This window comes from Engystomops pustulosus, chromosome 6 (genome assembly GCF_040894005.1).
Source record: "Engystomops pustulosus chromosome 6, aEngPut4.maternal, whole genome shotgun sequence".
NCBI classification, from domain to species: Eukaryota; Metazoa; Chordata; class Amphibia; order Anura; family Leptodactylidae; genus Engystomops; species Engystomops pustulosus.
Window position 1 is genome coordinate 159166349 of NC_092416.1, and position 20290 is coordinate 159186638.

The 20290-nt window shown below is 41.1% G+C and overlaps 1 protein-coding gene across 2 annotated transcripts in view; it reads right to left on the reverse strand.

Moving 5' to 3' along the window:
• Nucleotides 1-6074: 6074 nt before the first annotated feature.
• Nucleotides 6075-20290, reverse strand: part of LOC140064823 (uncharacterized) — a 108350-nt gene continuing 94134 nt past the window's right edge. For both annotated transcript variants that reach the window (XM_072112071.1, XM_072112070.1), the window contains exons 9-16: nucleotides 17450-17593; nucleotides 15550-15594; nucleotides 14494-14634; nucleotides 12085-12149; nucleotides 8790-8832; nucleotides 8444-8507; nucleotides 7858-7982; nucleotides 6075-6311 (exon numbers count right to left, since the gene is read on the reverse strand). In XM_072112071.1, coding sequence (XP_071968172.1) covers nucleotides 6285-6311; nucleotides 7858-7982; nucleotides 8444-8507; nucleotides 8790-8832; nucleotides 12085-12149; nucleotides 14494-14634; nucleotides 15550-15594; nucleotides 17450-17593 — 654 coding nt within the window. In that variant the 3' untranslated portion in view covers nucleotides 6075-6284. The remainder of the gene's footprint in view (nucleotides 6312-7857; nucleotides 7983-8443; nucleotides 8508-8789; nucleotides 8833-12084; nucleotides 12150-14493; nucleotides 14635-15549; nucleotides 15595-17449; nucleotides 17594-20290) is intronic.

Genomic DNA, 20290 nt, shown 5'->3' on the forward strand with positions numbered 1-20290 from the left:
CGGACGAGTATGTTCGCTCATCTCTATTAATGATACATTTTGAACCTGCACCGAGACGGTTTCTGCCACTTGATTTGACCATAAAAAACATCAGACAATGTTAAGTAGCAGTCTTGGAGAACATACCATTGTGTGTGTTGTAGCAGCAGGACTGTGAAAATTGGATTTATATTCCAGGATTGCAGCTGGACTTTGTGTGCGGGAGGCATCTCCTGATTACCTTAATTTTTGCAATCAAACTTCTCAAAGTAAAGAGTCAACAAAAGTGCCAGAATTTGGTGAAGAAAGTGTTCTGTTATTCACCCGGCACACAGCAATGTTTCAACATCTTTGTCTTTTTCAAGCACAAAATTATCAAGATGTCGAAATGTTGCTCTGTGCCGGGTGAAAAAAGGAACACTCTGCAGCAAATTCTTGGAGTTCGGCTACTTTTTTCATATGGAATTATTCATTTAGGATCCATGGAACCAGGATTATCAGATTACGTGCACCCATTGGACAATTGTGTTCATTTGCTATACTGGTGCTGTCTATCTTTCTGTATTGTGTAAAAGCAGTAGCATGCATCTGGTGAGATCATAGATGGACGGGTGTATGGAGCAATTGTACAGAGTGCACCAAATTGCACAAAGTCAAGCTACAATCCTGGAATATAAATGCATTTTTTTTTTGTTTTGCTGCAGGTGAAAATTTGGTCAAAACTACAGGTAGTTCTCCTGTAATACCATATGAATATATTATAGGAAACCTGTTTGGTGCTTTTTGCTGCTATATCTGACCCAGGTTGTGTTTAACACGTCCTAAGAGGCATAAATGTTTGTATGTCTTGGAGAATGTAAATGTTTGATGCCTTTATTGGACACTTTGAACCACATTTATTATGCAGTCTGCGCCACTATTCTGGTTGCACATGTATTTATGAAGTGTCTGCGCTAGTATTGTGTTGTGGCTGCACTATGCACAGCACAAACACAATACTGCACACAGAAAAGGGCTTTCTGATGCGTGTAGAGTGCAATTTCATCTGCCGCACTCTGCACGATAGTACATGTTGGCCTTTATCCGGCAAGTTGTACACATTGGGACACCCAAATAGGCACCGGAACGCCCCATTCTGTGCACTGGATTGTCGCGGTGTGCGTAGTGCAGCTGCGGACAAGATACTAGCGCAAGCACTTCATAAATACATGTGCAGCCAGTTTGTACATGTATCTATATGCTGTCTATGTCAGAATTCTGCCGCAAACTGTGTAATAAATGTGGCCCGTTTTCTGTTGAGCAGACCTTAATGCAAATTACAGTACATGATGTATGGGCACAGACCATTCCGTTTTTCAAAGTAACACTGCGGCATCATTGCTGGGCACCCCTCCCCATGTGGCACACAGTTGCCGGCTCCTGTATATAAACCCTTAGGCTCAGGGCCGATTCTAGCATATTTGCTGCCTGAGGCGAATATTGAAATGCTCCCCCCCCCCCCCCCCCCCGCTGCTCCCTGTTCAGAAAATGCTGAAAACTTTAACAATTAATATCCCCACAGGCAGCTCCCTGACACTGTGTGACTGACTACAGGTTCTGAGAGGCATTAGTGGCATCTAGTACCTTAGAGATGACAATTTCTTCCATCAGGAGGACTTTATTCCAGGTTCTCCAATCCATAACGTATCACTGCTGAATTCACGGCCAGATATCTTCAGCTCCGTGCAGCATCTCCCCCCGGCGTCCCTAAAAATACCACAGTCACTTACAGTATAAAGTCTTCTGGATAACAACACTGCGCTCCTAAATAATATATACCCCTCACAACACAACTGATCGCACTCTCCCCACATACAAAACATCCCTTCATTATATATAAATATTCTACTGGAATTATAGCGTGTACAGCACCAATCAATATACAACACCCCCAATTTATTAATACAGACCCCCCCCCCAACATTTGGTTTACATGATGCAAAGTAATCTATTGTATCTTATGAATAATATATCCCACCCAGTTATTATGTTACATGTGAATTTATATAGAGTACTACCCTGATTGATGTAAATATATATCACCCCCTAATGAATATATATATAATTTATTTTTATAGGCCCCCCAGTATAAACAGTATCCAGCCCCATATAAATATATACAGCCCCCCAGAATAAACAGAATCTGGCCCCCCATATAAATATATACAGCCCCCCAGAATAAACAGAATCTGGCCCCCCCATATAAATATATACAGCCCCCCCCCCCCCCCAGTGTAATAAGAATTTGGCCCCCATTTAAATATATACAGTCCCCCCCCAGTGTAATAAGAATTTGGCCCCCCATATAAATATATACAGCCCCCCCCCCCAGTGTAATAAGAATTTGGCCCCCCATATAAATATATACAGCCCCCCCCCCCCCCCCCAGTGTAATAAGAATTTGGCCCCTCATATAAATATATACAACCCCCCCCCCCCAGGAAAAATGGGATCTGGCCCCTTATAACTATACACAGCCTCCTCAGTAAAAAAGTATATATAGAAGACACCCCCCCCCGTTACAGCGGTAATCGCCCCCTAATATGTATATTTAATTAATAATTGGACAATAAAAATAATAAAACTTGTACTTACCTCACGGAAGGTTGTTCCCACGGCGCGCGGCTCCCATATTCACGCGGCTCTTCTGGCAGCCACGGCTCCGCTGAGTGACACAGGCGCGTGACGTTATCATCCGCCGCCTGTGTCACTGCACTGTACGGAGCGATGCCAGCAGCCGTAAAGGCTCTGCGCCGCTCCGCATGTAAATCGCACCTGTTTCTTAAAGAAACAGGTGCGATTTATCTGAAGGGAGATTCGGGTGCCAGCGGGCGCCCGAATCGCCCACATTGGAGCTGCAAAATGCCGCTTTTAAAGAGGGCCGCATTCTGCTGCCCGAGGCGAGATTTTCATCTCGCCTCATGGCAGATGCGGCCCTGCTTAGGCTGGTGGCACACGTGGCGTTTTGTACCCGTTTTTTGGCCGTTTTTGTGCCATTTTTAAGTAGTCAATTAAAAACGCTTGCGTTTTAAAAACACATAAGTTTTTGAAAATGCATCAGTTTTTTTACCGTTTTTGTCCGTTTTCCAATTATCCTCATTAAGATAATTGGAAAAAAAACTGTAAAAAACGGATGTGTTTTCAAAAAATGCATTTCTGTTTTCAAAAAAGCAAGCATTTTTATAACGCATGCCTTTTTAAACGGATTTTTTAAAAACGGGCCAAAAACGGGTTCAAAACGCCACGTGTGCCGCTGGTCTTAGTCTCCACAAAGAAGCCGGGAAGTAAAAGACGGGATATGTCCGGATATTGCGGTTGTTCCAGTGGCCTCAGAGGAAGTACAAGTATTTCAAAAAATTTTTGGTTGAGAACTGTATAAAGCAGATTTTATGGGGGAGATTTATTATTGACTCTGTGTCATAAAAAAGTGGCCAAAATAATCGCAAGAGTCTTTACCCGCCACTCAGAAATGGCAACGCACGTGGATCGCGAATGTACCGGGTAAGTAAATCTGCCCTAATATGTGTGTTTTTCACACAGATTTTCCGCATGCATTTTTTAAATTTTTTCCCCCCATTTCTTTTGAACTGCACCAATGTGCATTTTTTATGCAGATTTTCACTGTATCATTGACTTCAATGTAAAAAATGCAAGCAGAAATCTGCGAGGAAGCACAAGAAAAGTAACATGATCATTATTTTGTTTTCTGCACAGAAAATCAATTTCCCCAAAGGAAAAAAAACGCATTGGGGCACATTTACTGAGAACCCTGCAGCAGTTTTCTGTCAGACTGTGCACGTTCTTTTCAGTGCAAACTGCTCGCACAGGTATTTAAGAAGTGTCTGAGATACATTTTTGGCGCATGTGACACAAATTAGGGATTGTTCCAATGCTCATTCCGACTGTGCGCCAGATTTATCATGCAAAGTCAGACAGAAGTTAAAGGTGCACCACAAAAAAGTTGGTGAACTCTGTCGGGCCAGCGCAGGAAAACGCCAGATTCATGATTTCTGCCGCATGATCTTAATGAATCTGGCGCACCCAGCGTTATACACGGGCAGAGCACTTGTAGTGCAGTTTCCCACATTCTTAGTAAATGTGCCCCATTGTCTACATGACTTTATATGACATTCACTCCAATGCTACTCTATTGCGCAATGGATCTGTGTGTACAATCCACATGGAGTACGCAAGGTGCACAGTCAGCCTTATAGATTTCTGATGAATTTAAAGGGAACCTGTCACCAGGAGAGCCATTTTTAGAACTCCCCCAGTCCCCAGAGAGCATAGTACATACACTGCCAAAGTGTTTTTGTGTAAAAAATAGGTTTTACAGAAAGAAAGATATGTTATATTGTACCTTTCAATACAATGGGGGACATTTACATAAAGTGTCGGTGTCTGCACTGGCTTTGTTACCGACCTGCTCTGGGAAAGAAGACACACATTTAATATTGTGTAGCTGTGCAGATAAATCTGTCCCTGGGACCAAAATCTGTCCCGAGCTCCAGAAATGTGTCCAACAGTCAGACAACAGGCAGCAGTGCAATAGCACTGATCTGTGTCCCTGCTAGACCAAATTTCTTTTGGTCTACTTTACGCCAGTTTACAGCGTCCAAAAATGGCTGTGACACATATTAATTCTGTCTGAGTTTCCACTCCGCCAAAGCCACGCCCCTTTTCGGAGAAGAGTCGGAGCAGACGGAAAAAGTCATTTTTTCTGTCCCCGACAGCTAATAAATAGGTCTGAGAGCAGAACATGTGGTGAGAGCGCCTCAAAACTGGCGGAAACACCATAGTAAATGTCCCCCAATGTGCTGTGTGACTAGGCACTCGTCCCCTGGGAGTGGCTGGAAAGGAGCAGTTTCCCCCCCAAGCTTGGGAAACTGCTCCTCCATGTGTCCTTTTCAAATATATGAATAACTCCCCTCACTCGGGATTGGCTGTAGAGGAGCAGGGGGCGTCGCTAAGCCAAGTGATGGGCGTTTTCATATATTTGAAAAGGACACATGAAGGAGATGTTTCCCAAGGGTGGGGGGGGGACTGCTCCTTTGCAGCCACTCCCAGGTGCCTAATTCCTAGTCACACAGCAAGGTACTATATAACATATCTTTTTTTTCTGTAAAACCTATTTTTTATACAAAAACACTGTGTATGTACTATGCTCTGTGGGGACGGCGGGAGTGCTAAAAAATGGCTCTCCTGGTGACAGGTTCCCTTTAATAATTGTCAAAATTCCCAGAAGCTTTGTTTAGAAATAAAAGAAATGTTTCATTTTTTAATTTTAACATTTAGTTTTCATATAAACATTTTGTGAACAGCATTCAGTTCTAGCTGTTTTTTATAAAACAAAACTTATTATATCCAATATTAGATTTTTATATTAGTAAAAATCCACCACCTTCAAAAAATAGTATTAATTGTTCCAAAATGTTAAATAATTGTATAGCCTGCCAGCCCCCTGTAGTATATAGCCTGCCACCCCCTGTAGTATATAGCCTGCCACCCCCTGTAGTATATAGCCTGCCAGCTCCCTGTAGTATATAGCCTGCCACCCCCTGGAGTATATAGCCTGCCAGCCCCCTGTAGTATATAGCCTGCCAGCTCCCTGTAGTATATAGCCTGCCACCCCCTGTAGTATATAGCCTGCCAGCTCCCCGTAGTATATAGCCTGCCAGCCCCCCGTAGTATATAGCCTGCCAGCCGCCCGTAGTATATAGCCTGCCAGCCGCCCGTAGTATATAGCCTGCCAGCCGCCCGTAGTGTATAGCCTGCCAGCCCCCTGTAGTATATAGCCTGCAAAAAAACAAACAATGTACTCCTTTTCCGACGAATATTCCATATTCCAATATGTGTGGTATTACATGAAGAAGAAAGATGTAAATATCTGATGGTCGTCACTGTCCCAGTGCAGTCCAGCAGAGAGAACTGGGAAGGTCACTTGATGCTGGGACTGGGGGAGGAGGTGATGGGACTTCTGCTGCCAAATATATTTGGACTTGTCTCAGGTAAGTGCTACTGTAATACTAGTTTGATTCACCACAGGACACAGTAACTTGCTTTGCAGTAATTTATTGATAATGATTCTTTGTAGATTATATAGAGAAGGAGCGTGTACAAGCCTTATAATGATTAGTTACTGAGAAATGTCTGTGCGCGCGAGAAAGAGAAAAGAGCATTAGGAGGATTATAGAAATGACATTGGGAACATGAGCCGGATTATTCCTTGTTTCATCCTCCTGGAAGTTGAGTCAGAATCATTATTATTATGTAGCTGTACATATGCAGGAATCCTGTAATAAAACAACATAAAATGATAAGACAACTGTATGTGCATATCGTAACAGCAGCTATTATCACGTTACATGTCTCCATCTGATGTGCAGTGAGAAGGTGAAGCTTCTCTATTGATTCCTGCTATTGAATGTTGACATTGGGGGGGATTTACTAATTCTGGCGCAAAGACGACTGTCAGCATCAGAGATCAGTCTCCTGAAAGCACAGCCTGATGTATTAAAGTGGCGGATCTAAGGAGTCGTGCGTCATAAAAATGCCGACATCGATAAAATGTGCGCCAAAATCTTACATGGATTGTGCCTTAATTTTGCTCTCTGACCATTATTTTCCTGGTCTATTGTGCGCCAAAATTTGCAGACAAAATACACATAAATGTGACAAATAATGTGCAAAAATTAGGCCACGCCAATTGCACCACAAAAAAAGGAGAAGTAAGGCTAGGCAGAAACATCTGTTCTTTCTGCCGCAAACTCATTATAAATGATTCGCAGAAATTCTGCGCCCAAAAAAAATCGTAAAATCCTGGCATTTTTTGGCGCAGATACGATAATACATCTGCCCCACTGTAGGGATTTTCTAATTCTGGCGCAAGCACGACTGTCGGCATATGAGATCAGTCTCCGGAAAGCACAGCCCGATGTATAAAAATGCCGATATCAATGAGATGTGCGCCTAAATCTTACATGGGCTGCGCCTTAATTTTGCTCTCTGACCATTATTTTCCAGGTCTATTGTGCGCCAAAATTTGCGCCAAAAAATGCCGACAAAATACACATAAATGTGACGGATAATGTGGAAAAATTAGGCCACGCCCACTCGCGCCACAAAAAAAACGGAGGAGTCGGGATCATCTGAAACATCTGTTCTTTCTGCCGCAAACTCATTATAAATGATATGACACACTTTTGCGCCAAAAAAAACCCACGAAACTGACATTTTTTGGGGCACAAGTACGATAATACATCTGCCCCATTGAGTCCATCTACATTTACACCACTTAGATCAGTGATGGCTAACCTATTGCACTGGTGCCAGAGGTGGCACTCGGAGCCCTTTCTGTGGGCACTCAGGCCATCACCAGAGATGTCTCCAGGTATCTTCCTGCAGTCCCAGACAGCCCAGGACTTGCTGTGCACAGAGCTATTTTAAAGTGACAGCTCTACCTGGGACTATTTTCTGCTTTATTGGTGTCCTCAGGTGCTGCTATCAATGAAAACTGTGACAGAAAAGGGAGTATAAATCACTAATTACATTTCTGTGTTGGCACTTTGCGATAAATAAGTGGGTCTTTGTTGTAGTTTGGGCACTCAATCTCTAAAAGGTTTGCCATCACTGACTTAGATGTTTCCTTCCTTTGTAAGTATAAAGCAGGAGGATCCCTGACATATAGTTACAAGGGAAGGCAGTAAAGTATATACATATATACACATATATGCAGGACGCTATCACTAGAAGCTTTCTCGCTTGTTATTGTATATTGTCAGTACACTGTATAGTGGTGACGCAGGGCTGTTCTTTTAAAGAAATTACAGAAGGACTTACATCTCCGAAAACACATTGTCCTGTTGGTGACACAGGAGATGTTGGAGGGGATGCTGGTGGTAGTGGCATTGCTGAGTAACCTGGTCCAAGAAATGACCACACTGGGAGGAATATTCCCAAATTGCCTACAGAAAACACCATAAAATATATGATTAGTTAAATATGAAGGATTCATGTTAGTTTAACAAGACATATAAAATGATCAGTGTATTATCCCGGAGCCACATTCCTCTGACATGGAGCTTATTCAGGGAAACAAGAATCTTCAGAAATCCAACATATGAGATTATTTTATCCCTATAAACATTAGTCTGTAAGGAGAGAAAAGTATCAATCCAATCCCTGTGCAGGAAATTATATTTAACCCGTCACAATGAACAATGACAGCTCCGCAGATTTCATTGTAAGGCGCTGGGGCTCTGACACAATTGGTAACAGAATCGTGTGAATATTTCTGATCCTGTGAGAGCGATCACTGGGGTCATATAAGCAGCAGCCACTGACATGTGGCCCCTTATTCCACATCATTCGGACCATAGAGCAGATGCGGCTCGCGCCATTCTCACCACCTCCCCTTCATACTTACAGTTCACTTTATCCACCCAGACTCCAAGATACATTCCACACACTTTTTTCAGGAATTCTCCAGCCTATAAAGGGACAGAATTGTTAGTTAGTGAAGTGGTTAGTAGAAAGCCATTAGTTTTATTACTATCTTTCCCTCCTTCACTGTAGTTTTGTTACAATACCTGGCAGTAATGCTACTTGTGATATTTACATAGATAAGATCAATTTCCTGGCAGAAGATAATTATGGTGATCACAGAAAACATTTCCTCGTTTTACAATCGCACTTGTGTATATATAACATTATAAACATGAACAGCTAAATATTTCCTCACATAATAAAGCAGGGGAGGTCTGTATACTTACAGCAGATCCATCGCCACTAGTGAAAGTTATCTCAGCGCCAGCGCTATAATGAGAGAGAACATGTGCATCTGGATTAGTAACACACATCTATCTCCTGTGTTTCAGCCTCAGTTCACATGGCAGTATTTATCCTGGATTTACCACTACAGAAACTGGGTCTAATGTCAAAATCTCCTGTCCATCTCCTGTATATTCTGTGCGGCAACTGCCTCAATTCTACCCAGAATAACGGAAATGTCGCTTTCTTTTCCATGCGCAGATCATGTCGTAGTATTAATGATACATTTTGAACCTGCGCCGAGCCGGTTTCTACCACTTGATTTGACCATAAAAAACATCAGACAATGTTAAGTAGCAGTCTTGGAGAACATACCATTGTGTGTATTGTAGCAGCAGGACTGTGAAAATTGGATTTATATTCCAGGATTGCAGCTGGACTTTGTGTGCGGGAGGCATCTCCTGATTACCTTAATTTTTGCAATCAAACTTCTCAAAGTAAAGAGTCAACAAAAGTGCCAGAATTTGGTGAAGAAAGTGTTCTGTTATTCACCCGGCACACAGCAATGTTTCAACATCTTTGTCTTTTTCAAGCACAAAATTATCAAGATGTCGAAATGTTGCTCTGCGCCGGGTGAAAAAAGGAACACTCTGCAGCAAATTCTTGGAGTTCGGCTACTTTTTTCATATGGAATTATTCATTTAGGATCCATGGAACCAGGATTATCAGATTACGTGCACCCATTGGACAATTGTGTTCAATTGCTATACTGGTGCTGTTTATCTTTCTGTATTGTGTAAAAGCAGTAGCATGCATCTGGTGAGATCATAGATGGACGGGTGTATGGAGCAATTGTACAGAGTGCACCAAATTGCACAAAGTCAAGCTACAATCCTGGAATATAAATGCATTTTTTTTTTGTTTTACTGCAGGTCAAAATTTGGTCAAAACTACAGGTAGTTCTCCTGTAATACCATACGAATATATTATAGGAAACCTGTTTGGTGCTTTTTACTGCCATATCTGACCCAGGTTGTGTTTAACACGTCCTAAGAGGCATAAATGTTTGTATGTCTTGGAGAATGTAAATGTTTGATGCCTTTATTGGACACTTTGAACCACATTTATTATGCAGTCTGCGCCACTATTCTGGTTGCACATGTATTTATGAAGTGTTTGCGCTAGTATTGTGTCGCACTATGCACAGTGCAAACGCAATACTGCACACAGAATAGGGCGTTCCGATGCGCGTAGAGTGCAATTTCATCTGCCGCACTCGCACGATAGTACATGTTGGCCTTTATCCGGCAAGTTGTACACATTGGGACACCCAAATAGGCACCGGAACGCCCCATTCTGTGCACTGGATTGTCGCGGTGTGCATAGTGCAGCTGCGGACAAGATACTAGAGCAAGCATTCATAAATACATGTGCAGCCAGTATGTACATGTATCAATATGCTGTCTATGCCAGAATTCTGCCGCAAACTGTGTAATAAATGTGGCCTGTTTTCTTTTGAGCAGACCTAAATGCAAATTAAGAAATCTTAGTTTCTATTTTCATTACTATGAGCCCTGAGCTTTTAATTGGTTACTATAGGCATTGAGTATAAGACGTTTATGAGTGAGGTGATATGTAAGGGGATGTGAGGTAATATGTGAGGTACTATGACATATATTCTCAATTCTGATGCTTTTATCATATGTGATACTCCATTCACTTGCAGAGCTGCAATCATCTATCTACTGTTAGATTATTCTAGATGCCTACAGCTCTGGTTGTCACTGGAGTATCAATCTGCCATTATCATTCTTAGTATAAGGCAGCGTATGTGTGAGGTAGTATGTTTTCAATTGTGTCCCTTACATCATATGTGATACTCCATTTATATTAAGGGCTGAAGTCTTATCCATGCTATTATATACTCCAGTCACATCCAGAGCTGCAATATTCTATCTACTGCTATTTCTTTTCAGATGACTACAGCCCTGGCTGTGACTAAAATATCAATCTGATCAAGGTAATATGTGAATATTTGAAATGCTTTTATCATTTTTTGATTTTTTCATAATAAAATGTCTGTCTTTGATTTGTGATCTTTATGTGCAAAATATTTTTGTTAACCCATTCTATTTTGGTATAGTTAAGAGCAGAGCAGATCCCGGACAACGCCGGGGGCTACAACTAGTGTGTGTGTATATATAAGTGATGTTACTGAAATATTACCCATGGTCTAGGCTGATATATTTTCTTTATTTTAATGGGAATCTACTACTTATTTAGTGGTCGATTGGCCTTAAACACTGCTGGGTAGATCCCAGCAGCGTATTTATAACAATTTGTTTATTAGATACTTTATTAGATATCTGCCATTTATAAAAAGTAAATTTTTATGTAAATGATGTGTATCTCCCGCTGGTGTATGCCAGGAATATTGGGGCTTATTTACGAAGGTCCCACGGCCGCATTTCCGTTGGGTTTTCCGACATTTTCGGAGATCGCGCCAGGGATTGCGTCGCACAAGATCAGATTGTGCCCTCCAGGAGCTCCCCTTCATGTTAAAGCCCCCTCTTATTGTGCTCCCCAGCAGCTCCGAGATTGTACCCTCCAGAAGCTCCTCCTCTTATTGTGCCCCCCAACAATTCCCTCTCTTATTTTAACCCTCAGCAGCTCCCCCTCTTATTGTGCCCCAGCAGTTTCCCCTCTTATTGTGCCCCCTAACAGCTCCCCCTTTTATAGTGACCCCAAACTAGCTTCCCCTTTAATTGTGACCCCTAACTAGCTTCCCGTCTTATTTTAACCCCACCTCCGAGCAGTTCCCCCCCTCTTTTTGTGCCCCCACAGTAAAATAATAAACATATATACTTACCTTCCCATGTTTCCCCTTCTGCTGTATGTAGCTCTGAAGCTGGCAGTCAGATGACATCATCACATTGCGTCTGGCTGGCGGTTCTGCTACATTCACAGGGATAATGCAGGGAGCTGCTGGCACTCTGCATTTTACTGTATGCAGCTCTGTTGGTGTTCTGGACAGCACAATGGAACAAAGCCAAAAAGAAACGGGAACATCCCACTGGATCTGGGATGGTTGGGATGTATGCCCCTAGAGCCCTTGCACTTAATTTACATAGATTTTTTTAAGGAAAATATTGGTACACAGTACCTGCTAAAGATATGATTATAATCACACTTCTGGGATGTACTCGGCAGTTTTAAAGGAGAATCTACCACTAAATAAGTAGGACATTTCCTTTAATTTTTAGTTTCACTCAGCAGCTATAAATTGCAGAAACTTACTTTACATTGACGTTTAGTGACATTGATCCTCCTTTGTATTCAACCCTTAAATCCAATTTCACATTCTGCATGGAAAAAAATATATATTTTGGAGCATTGTTGCCATTTCACATTTTTGATTATAAAAGTGCTTTCTGCTGAATGACCACTTAAATGGTGATAGCACAGGAGCTTCTGTCATCCCGAGAGTTGTAACACTTAAAGGGGTTGGCCACTTTACCTCATGTTTTGTGTAATGTGAGTGTAAGTGTGTGTGTGTGTGGGGGGGGCAGGATATTAGGTAATTTACCAAGTTACATCTATTAACCCCTTAGCGATACATCGGACACTGAGCGCAGTGACTTAACGCTCAGTGTCCAATATATCGGACGCTGAGCTGATGCCGATTCAGCTCGAGATCTGCACTGAACCGGCATTGGGATACACAGGGTGCCGGCTGTGACTAACAGCTGACACCACAGTGTAACACCCACAATCAGAGTGGGCTCCGATTGCAGGTGTTTAACCTGTTAAATGCTGCGGTCAGCGTGACCGCAACATTTAAACTGCCTTCTGGGTGTCTTTCCCCACGATCGTTCCCCCGGGCCGGCTCCGATCAGGACCCCAGAGCTGCCGGCAGGCAGTGCCTGCAAGGCGGCGTCTATAATGTCATCTTAAAGACACAGTGTCACCTATGCATGTGCATAGGCTCACACTGCTAATACCTTGCAATACATCAGTATTGCAGAGTATTATCATGAACAAGCATTAAGGTGATTCCTTGTTCATGTCCCATGGTGGAAGTAATAAAAAAGTGTTAAAAAATAAATGAATAAAAATGCCCATAAGCCCCATAACATACAAAGAGACATATAATGTGCAAAAAAAAGTCTAAATCAGAACACAAACCCCACATATATAGTATCACCGCGTCCGTAACAACTCGTAGAATAAAAGTAAATCATTATTGAACCCACACGAAGAACGCCATTAAAAAAAACTGTTCAAAACTTGCCAAAAATTATGATTTTTACCTATTTAATCCCACAAAAAATGCAATAAAAGTGATCAAAAAAACGTATGTACTCATCAACTAGCTCTTTAGCCAAAAAAGTAACAATGTTATGCCACTTGGAAGACGGCAATGCAAAAATGATAGATTTTTCCCCACATTAGGGTTTTATTTGGCAAATTTAGTAAAACATAAGAAAAAATATTCATGTCTGGTATCCCCGTAATCGTACTGACCCATAGAATAAAGAGAACATGATTATTAGTCTATACGGTGAACACAAAAAAAAAAAAAAAAGTAAAAAATCCAGTACAGAATTGATGCTTTTCTACTTCTGCCCTCAAAAAAAGGTCCTATATTTTCAACAATAGGTGATACCAACCCCAAAATGGTATCTAGACATTTCCAAAATCATGAAAATGTAAAATAGACATATGGGAAATGTTACTCAGCAACTTATTCAGATGGTAAATCTATCTGCCTGAAAACGCAATGATTTTGAATTAAAAAAATTCATCATCTTTTCTTTTTTTCTTAAAAATAAACGCAAAACTTATCAGCCAACATTTACGACTAAAATGAAGCACAACATGTAAGGAAAAAAACAATCTCAGAATCACGTTGATAAGTAACAGTGTTCAAAAGTTATAACCATATAAAGCGACGCAAGTCAGAATACAACATAACGTGGCTGAGCCTTAGGGTGATGCCGCACATGGCGTTTTTAGTCCGTTTTTTAAGCATGTGTTTTCAGTCCGTTTAAAAATGCATCCATTTTTAATGCGTTTGGCTGCTTACAACCTGTTTATCTATTGAGATAATTGGGAATAACGGACGAAAACGGTCAAAAACGCATGCTTAAAAAGGGACTAAAAACGGCATGTGTGGCATCACCCTTAAGCTACAAAATGGCTGTGTCCTTAAGGGGTTAATAGTTTCGCACCACTTCCCTGATATGTAAAGTGAAGCCTCCTGTTTTTTTATCTCATCAATCAGAGATTCCTGTCCATAAAATGGCCACTGATAGAGTGTCATGTGATCTTTATCTGTCCATAAACATGGCAGGGTGATTGTTCATGGACAGTTAGAGATCACATGACCCTCCATCTGCGGCCATTTTATGGTCAGGAATCTCTGGCTGATGAGGTAACAGACAGGAGGTTTCACTTTTACATATCAAGAAAGCGGCGCAGAACTATTAATATATGTATATTGGTGAATTACCGAATATCCTGCCCCTCATACTTGCACACACATTACAGAAGGCATGAGGTAAAGTGGACAACCCCTTTTAGCTGCTGCCAGTAAATGTTTGGCATGTGCTCTGGGGTATCCTAATAGTTAAACCTATGTGCACATGCTTAGATTCTGTAGTCTATATTATAACTATATTTAAGTTGAGGTTATTTTGTACTTACAGCGGCGACATTGGCAATGACTTTTTCTGATGCTTTAAGGCTAACATTCAGTGAAACTGTCACAGAACCAGATCCTTCTTGTAGTTTACAATCTTTGACGGCAGTGAATTTGATTTCAACATGGTAGTTAGCATTAGGATCCTGTATAAAGAAAGGAAAACGTTTTGTTATCTCATTTACTTCTTATTTAAAAAACATATAAAATGATATTTTTTAATGACGGAGCAGTATATTGGGGATACAAGAAGAAACCTCATTATTAGTGAGAGAAAAGAAATCTACACTCCCAGCTGACAAAGTAGAGAATCAAATTGTAAGATGCTCAGAAGTCGTGTTATGCAGATATTTTCCTGTAAAATTATCCTTTCAGGGTAAGAAAACTTTATAAATCTTCAGAATGGGGCACAGAACAATTATAGCTCCATAGTACAGACTACAGGGAGCAGTATGTAAGTGCACACAGTGAGATATGCTGCAGATATTCTGCCATTGGAATGAGGTGACGATGGGGAAAAGACTGCAGGGTATACAGCAACAGCAAAATGGGTGAGACTTAAAGGGAACCTGTCAGCAGAAATTGGCTTACAAAACCACTACCAATATGTTGTCAAGCAGATTAACACCTTCCTGATCATGTTTCTTGCATGGCTCAGGGTGGTGGTATCATCCAGAAAATCTACTTTGAAGTGAGACGTAAATTGGTGGTATAAAGTCACAGAGACACTGAAGTTAAGCTCTCTTCATCTCAGAACTTCCCCCTCTGCTCTGGCTGACATCATTCACCAGACTTCAGGAGAGCCTATTAGTGATGGACACAAGGGCACCAAATAATACAGCAGAGAGGTTCTGAGGTGGGGAGAGCTTGACTTCCGTGCTAAACTCTCCACCTCCTTGACTTTAGACAATCATCTCACTTCAAAGTTGATTTTCTGGATGCTGGTAAAGGTTTATTAGTTTAGTTTCTGATGACAGGTTCTCTTTAATGACTGACACATTTGGTATGTTTATACGACACGAGTTATGCAGTGTATTGCAAATAACATTAAAGTCACTTACTGTGCCGGGAAGGCCTGCTTTCACCTGAGAAATATCTAAAGTAATCTGTAAACCAAAGAAATGTTATGTTACATGTAATTGCACTTTTTCATATCCTGGTTTCACTATATTTTCAGCAGTCATTGGTTTAGTACAATTTGTTCATATTTGTATTGGTGAGACCACGTATAATGGTAAGGACTGGAGGTCGCAGATACGGAGACGTCCTAAAGAGGACTTTGTATTGAGGACTTTGTGTACATGTACTAAAAAGGTTTGTGAAAGTTCCTATGGGTCTCATTTCTCACCCCTGGGAGATTACTGCACATTTTACCTCTTTATACTTTCACATGACAAACATGTGAACAAGTCAAAGCTTCTAGAGGTGCCACAAAGTCTTCCTGGTGGTCACTTTTCTGTAATCTTTGGCCTTAGAGAGGTGCACCCAGCGATTATGTTCCTGTCACGTCTCCCTTTAGCCAATACGTCCAATTATCTTCCCTTATACTTTTATGGTGTTATAGGGAGACTATCAGCAGACTTTACCCCATGAAACTGTGACCTATCAAGTAGGGTATGAAAGTCCTTTCTAGAATCCCCTGTTTTTTAAATAAAATCACCCATTTACCTATCACAAAATTTTCACAAAAGTCATGTGATAAAGAGCCGAGAAAAGTCATACTTTGCCCAAGATGAGGCTGCAGGGGGAATGTGTACTTTATAGTGGAGCCCACAGGCCTCAGTACACCACATCATCTGCTGTTAAGACTCACAAGTTAAAGGGATATTCTCTTCTGGGTATTCACATTTAATTCAATTACTATTTAAATTATCTTCCATATATATATATATATATATATATATATATATATATACACCTTTCTTCAATTGCATGTTATCAAATATAGTGTACCTGTGTGAAGATAAATTTCAATAAATGCAGCCAAGTTATACCCTAGAAACTAGATAATTGTCCTTGGATACGACCACCACTGCATCCAGGTAGCAGTGGCTAGACAGGCATTATTGAGTCCTGCCCGACCACCAGTGATTCAGCGATCATTACCACAGGATGGATGTGGGACATGCTGTAACCCTCGGCCAATTCATATGCAACAACTATTTATTTCTTTGTGCAATCACTCCAGCAGTGGTGGTTGTATCCAAGGATACAATCTTGTTTCTAAGGGACAACAAAGCTTCCTTTATGGGAAATTATCTTCACAAAGGTAATATTTTTTAATAACATCCAGTTGAAGAAATGAAGCTTTATGTTAGCTGAATTCAATTAAATGTCAATGCCCAGATGAGAATACAACTTTAAATATCCAAACTTATCTGCACACTAAGATTTATGGCACAAGCTGCCATACATGTCCCCTCTCTAAAGATCATTATTCTCAAAAGTCAGAAATAGCAGTAGGCTGATACATAGTCGTGTAATTGAAGAATCACTGATATTCTGTTTCCAAAATACACATGGATTCTGTGTGGATAAGGGGGTAAGACTTATATTTGATCCTATGCCCCTAACTTATTAAGACTGACCATGAACCTGGCTGCTAGTGCTGCACGGATGGGTCGTGTAAGCTTGTGAAAGGTTCTGCTATTAGGAAAATTTGCCTCAGGGAGCTGAGCTTAGCTTTTGCCCCGGTCCTCGGAGTCTACAGTTACACTCATGGTTATACCAATGGTGGTTAGAATGATGGGAGGATGGGAATCAGCCGACAAAAACAGTGGATTCAATAATATAATGTAGTAATTCCAACATCCCCACAGCCCCACCTCTTCTGAAATAAGCAATACATGAGGGAATGTGAGGATAATACAGAACAGCACAGGCAGCGCACAGATATTACTGTACTTATATACATGAAGATTTCCTGCACAATATTGTTCTGTATAATCCATATTATATTACCTGGACAGACAATCCGTTTAGTGTAAGTCCTATACCACCTGAAACCATATAAGTTGTGAATATCATAGAGTAGCCTGTATTTGGAGCAGGTGGGATGGATGTAGGAGATCCTGGTGACTCTATTTTTCCTCCGTTGTATATTATCTAGAACAGAAATATAAAAGCTTTATTGTTCAGAAATCAAACTTTATACATTTATCTCAGGAGATCAGTGAAGGGAAGAAGCAAACAGCCTGTTTTCCTTCTAAAGCTGGAAATGGGGAAGTCACTTATTTGGGCAACTCCTCTCACCCTATGGACTATACAAACACTGCTATTCTCTGATCTGCTTGATATAATACAGGTAAATATCTATTGGCCTGGTGTATATGTGAGACACGCACTGCCGTCTGCTCCTTAGCTGTGTCCTGTGACCAACAACCAGTCCATCACCCAGCGACGCAGGGGGCATTTACCAAACTTGCGTTTTATTCCTTGCTGCGTCTGGTGCACCAATTTATTGTTGATGCCAAAATATCGGTGGTTTTTCCGACACCCAAGAATTGTTCTCTTTTGTGCACCCAATTTGGATGCCATTTGGGAATCACTTTTTTTTGCATCTACTTTTCTGACACATTTTTGGGCGCAATTTTTGGCTCAAAATAAGACCTGCAAAAAGCTAGGTCGGTGCGATCACGGGATGACAAATTTTTTATGGGTTTTATAATATTTTCATACATTTACAAAAATTATAACCTCCTGTACAAACAATTTTGGGGGGATTTTGCCATCTTCTAGCGCTAATAACTTTTTTATACTTTTGTACGGAGCTGTGGGTGATGTCATTTTGTACAACTTTTGATTTTGTCCCCTGAGCACATACACAGTTTGGCGAACCCTAATGCCGGCGCTGAGAATAATGGGTTGGGGCTATGGGACAGGTCAGCACAGGCTGGACCTGGTGTAAGCTTAATCCAGACCAGAGCCTTTTAAAATATGGGACGCACTGATGGGGGGAAAAGCATGACTGGTCCTCAATGCACACAGTCATAACAAATAACCCACATGTTTCTCTATTCGTTTTTTTTTTTCAAAGCCTCATTCCTATTAAATTTAATAGAGAAACAAACTTTCTGTTCACAGGCAAGATGCCAAGTCTGTAGGCGAGTCTGAGGATTGCTCACATGATACAAATGAGGCCCAGAAGAGAGTGGATAACTTAAAAATTATAATACGAGTGGGTGCAACTCCCAGGTGTTCCTCTCGGCCCGTCAATATACAAACTATAAAGATTGCTGACAATCTTTATTTTTTGTATATATAATATATTTATATAAGATTCACATTCAGTTTGATAAATCTGCCATATATATACATTTCTTCAATTAGATGTTATTAAAAAAAATGTTCCTGTGTGAAGATAATTTCTCATAAATATAGTGATATGGTCCCTTAGAAACAAGACTGCCTCCCTGGATACGACCACCTCCGCTGGAGTGATTGCACAAAGAAACAAAAAGTTTTTGTATATGAAATGTCCGGGAGTTACTGCAGGTCCTACAGCCGTCCTGTGGTAATGGATGCTGAATCCTGGTGGTCCGACAGGACTCTATAGCGCATGTCCAGCGCCACCACTGCCAAAATGTGATGTGGTCGTAACCGAGGAAGCTATCTCGTTTCTAAGGGACAACATGGCTATGTTTATAGGAAATTATCTTCACACAGGAACATTTTTTTTAATAACATCCAATTGAAGAAATGTTTATATATGGAAGATAAGTGAGACTGAATGTGAATGCCCAGACGAGAATACCCCTTTAAGGCTACATTCACAAACCATATGGGGGACGTATATACGGCCGACGTATATACGGCCGATATACGTCCACCATAGACGGCAATGGGTGCACGGCACCCTACGGGAGCGTTACGGTGCTGCACACGTGCGGCACCGTACCACTCCGTACCCGGGAAAAAGATAGGTCATGTCCTATCTTTTCCCTTAATACAGCGCCGTGCGCCATGTATCCCTATGGAGAGGGGCTGCGGCGCTTACCGTGGGGGCGGTACTGCTATAATGGCAGCTCCCGAGCACTGGCAAACGTCTGTGTGATGTCTTCCAGGACCCAAGTGGTGCAGCATGCTGAGTGTACTTACATAACACCGTGCAATACATCTATATTACATTGTGTTAGATGCAGGGCTCTAACTGCAGAGGGTGCAGAGGATGTGATCGCACCCGGGCCCAAGAGGTTTAGGGGGCCCTTATGGTGTCACTTTCCCATATGAGAAAACTATTGCTATAAACCCTACATTATAGTCGGGGCCTGGCACAGACTTTGCACTGGGGCCCATCAGCTTCTAGTTACGCCATTGGTTAGATGAATAAGAGCTTGAACAAGAGCATTGCTTGTTCAAACTAAAATGTAAAAAATCTAAAAGTTTAAAACACTTAATAAAGTCTTTTAAATAAAAATAATTAATTTAGTAAAGTAAAAGTCCCCTAAACACAAACATTCCCTATACACAGCAAATAAAGTACAGAAAACACAAAATCACATATTTGGTATCGCTGCATCCATAACAATCTGTACAATAAATCGGTAACAATATTGGACCCGCTCAGTGAACATCATGAAAAAAAGCGAAAAACTAAAAATGAAAATTTTACATAAAATTTCAAAAAGCCAAAGATGTAGATTTATCATAAAATCCCTTCACAAAAATGTTCCAAAAAATGATCAAAAAAAGTTACATGCGCCAAAATGGCCCCACTGAAAAGAACAACTCAACACTTAAAAATAAGCTCTAAACCAGCTCTGTCAACCGAACAATATTAAAGTTATGTCTCCAATGAGAGGT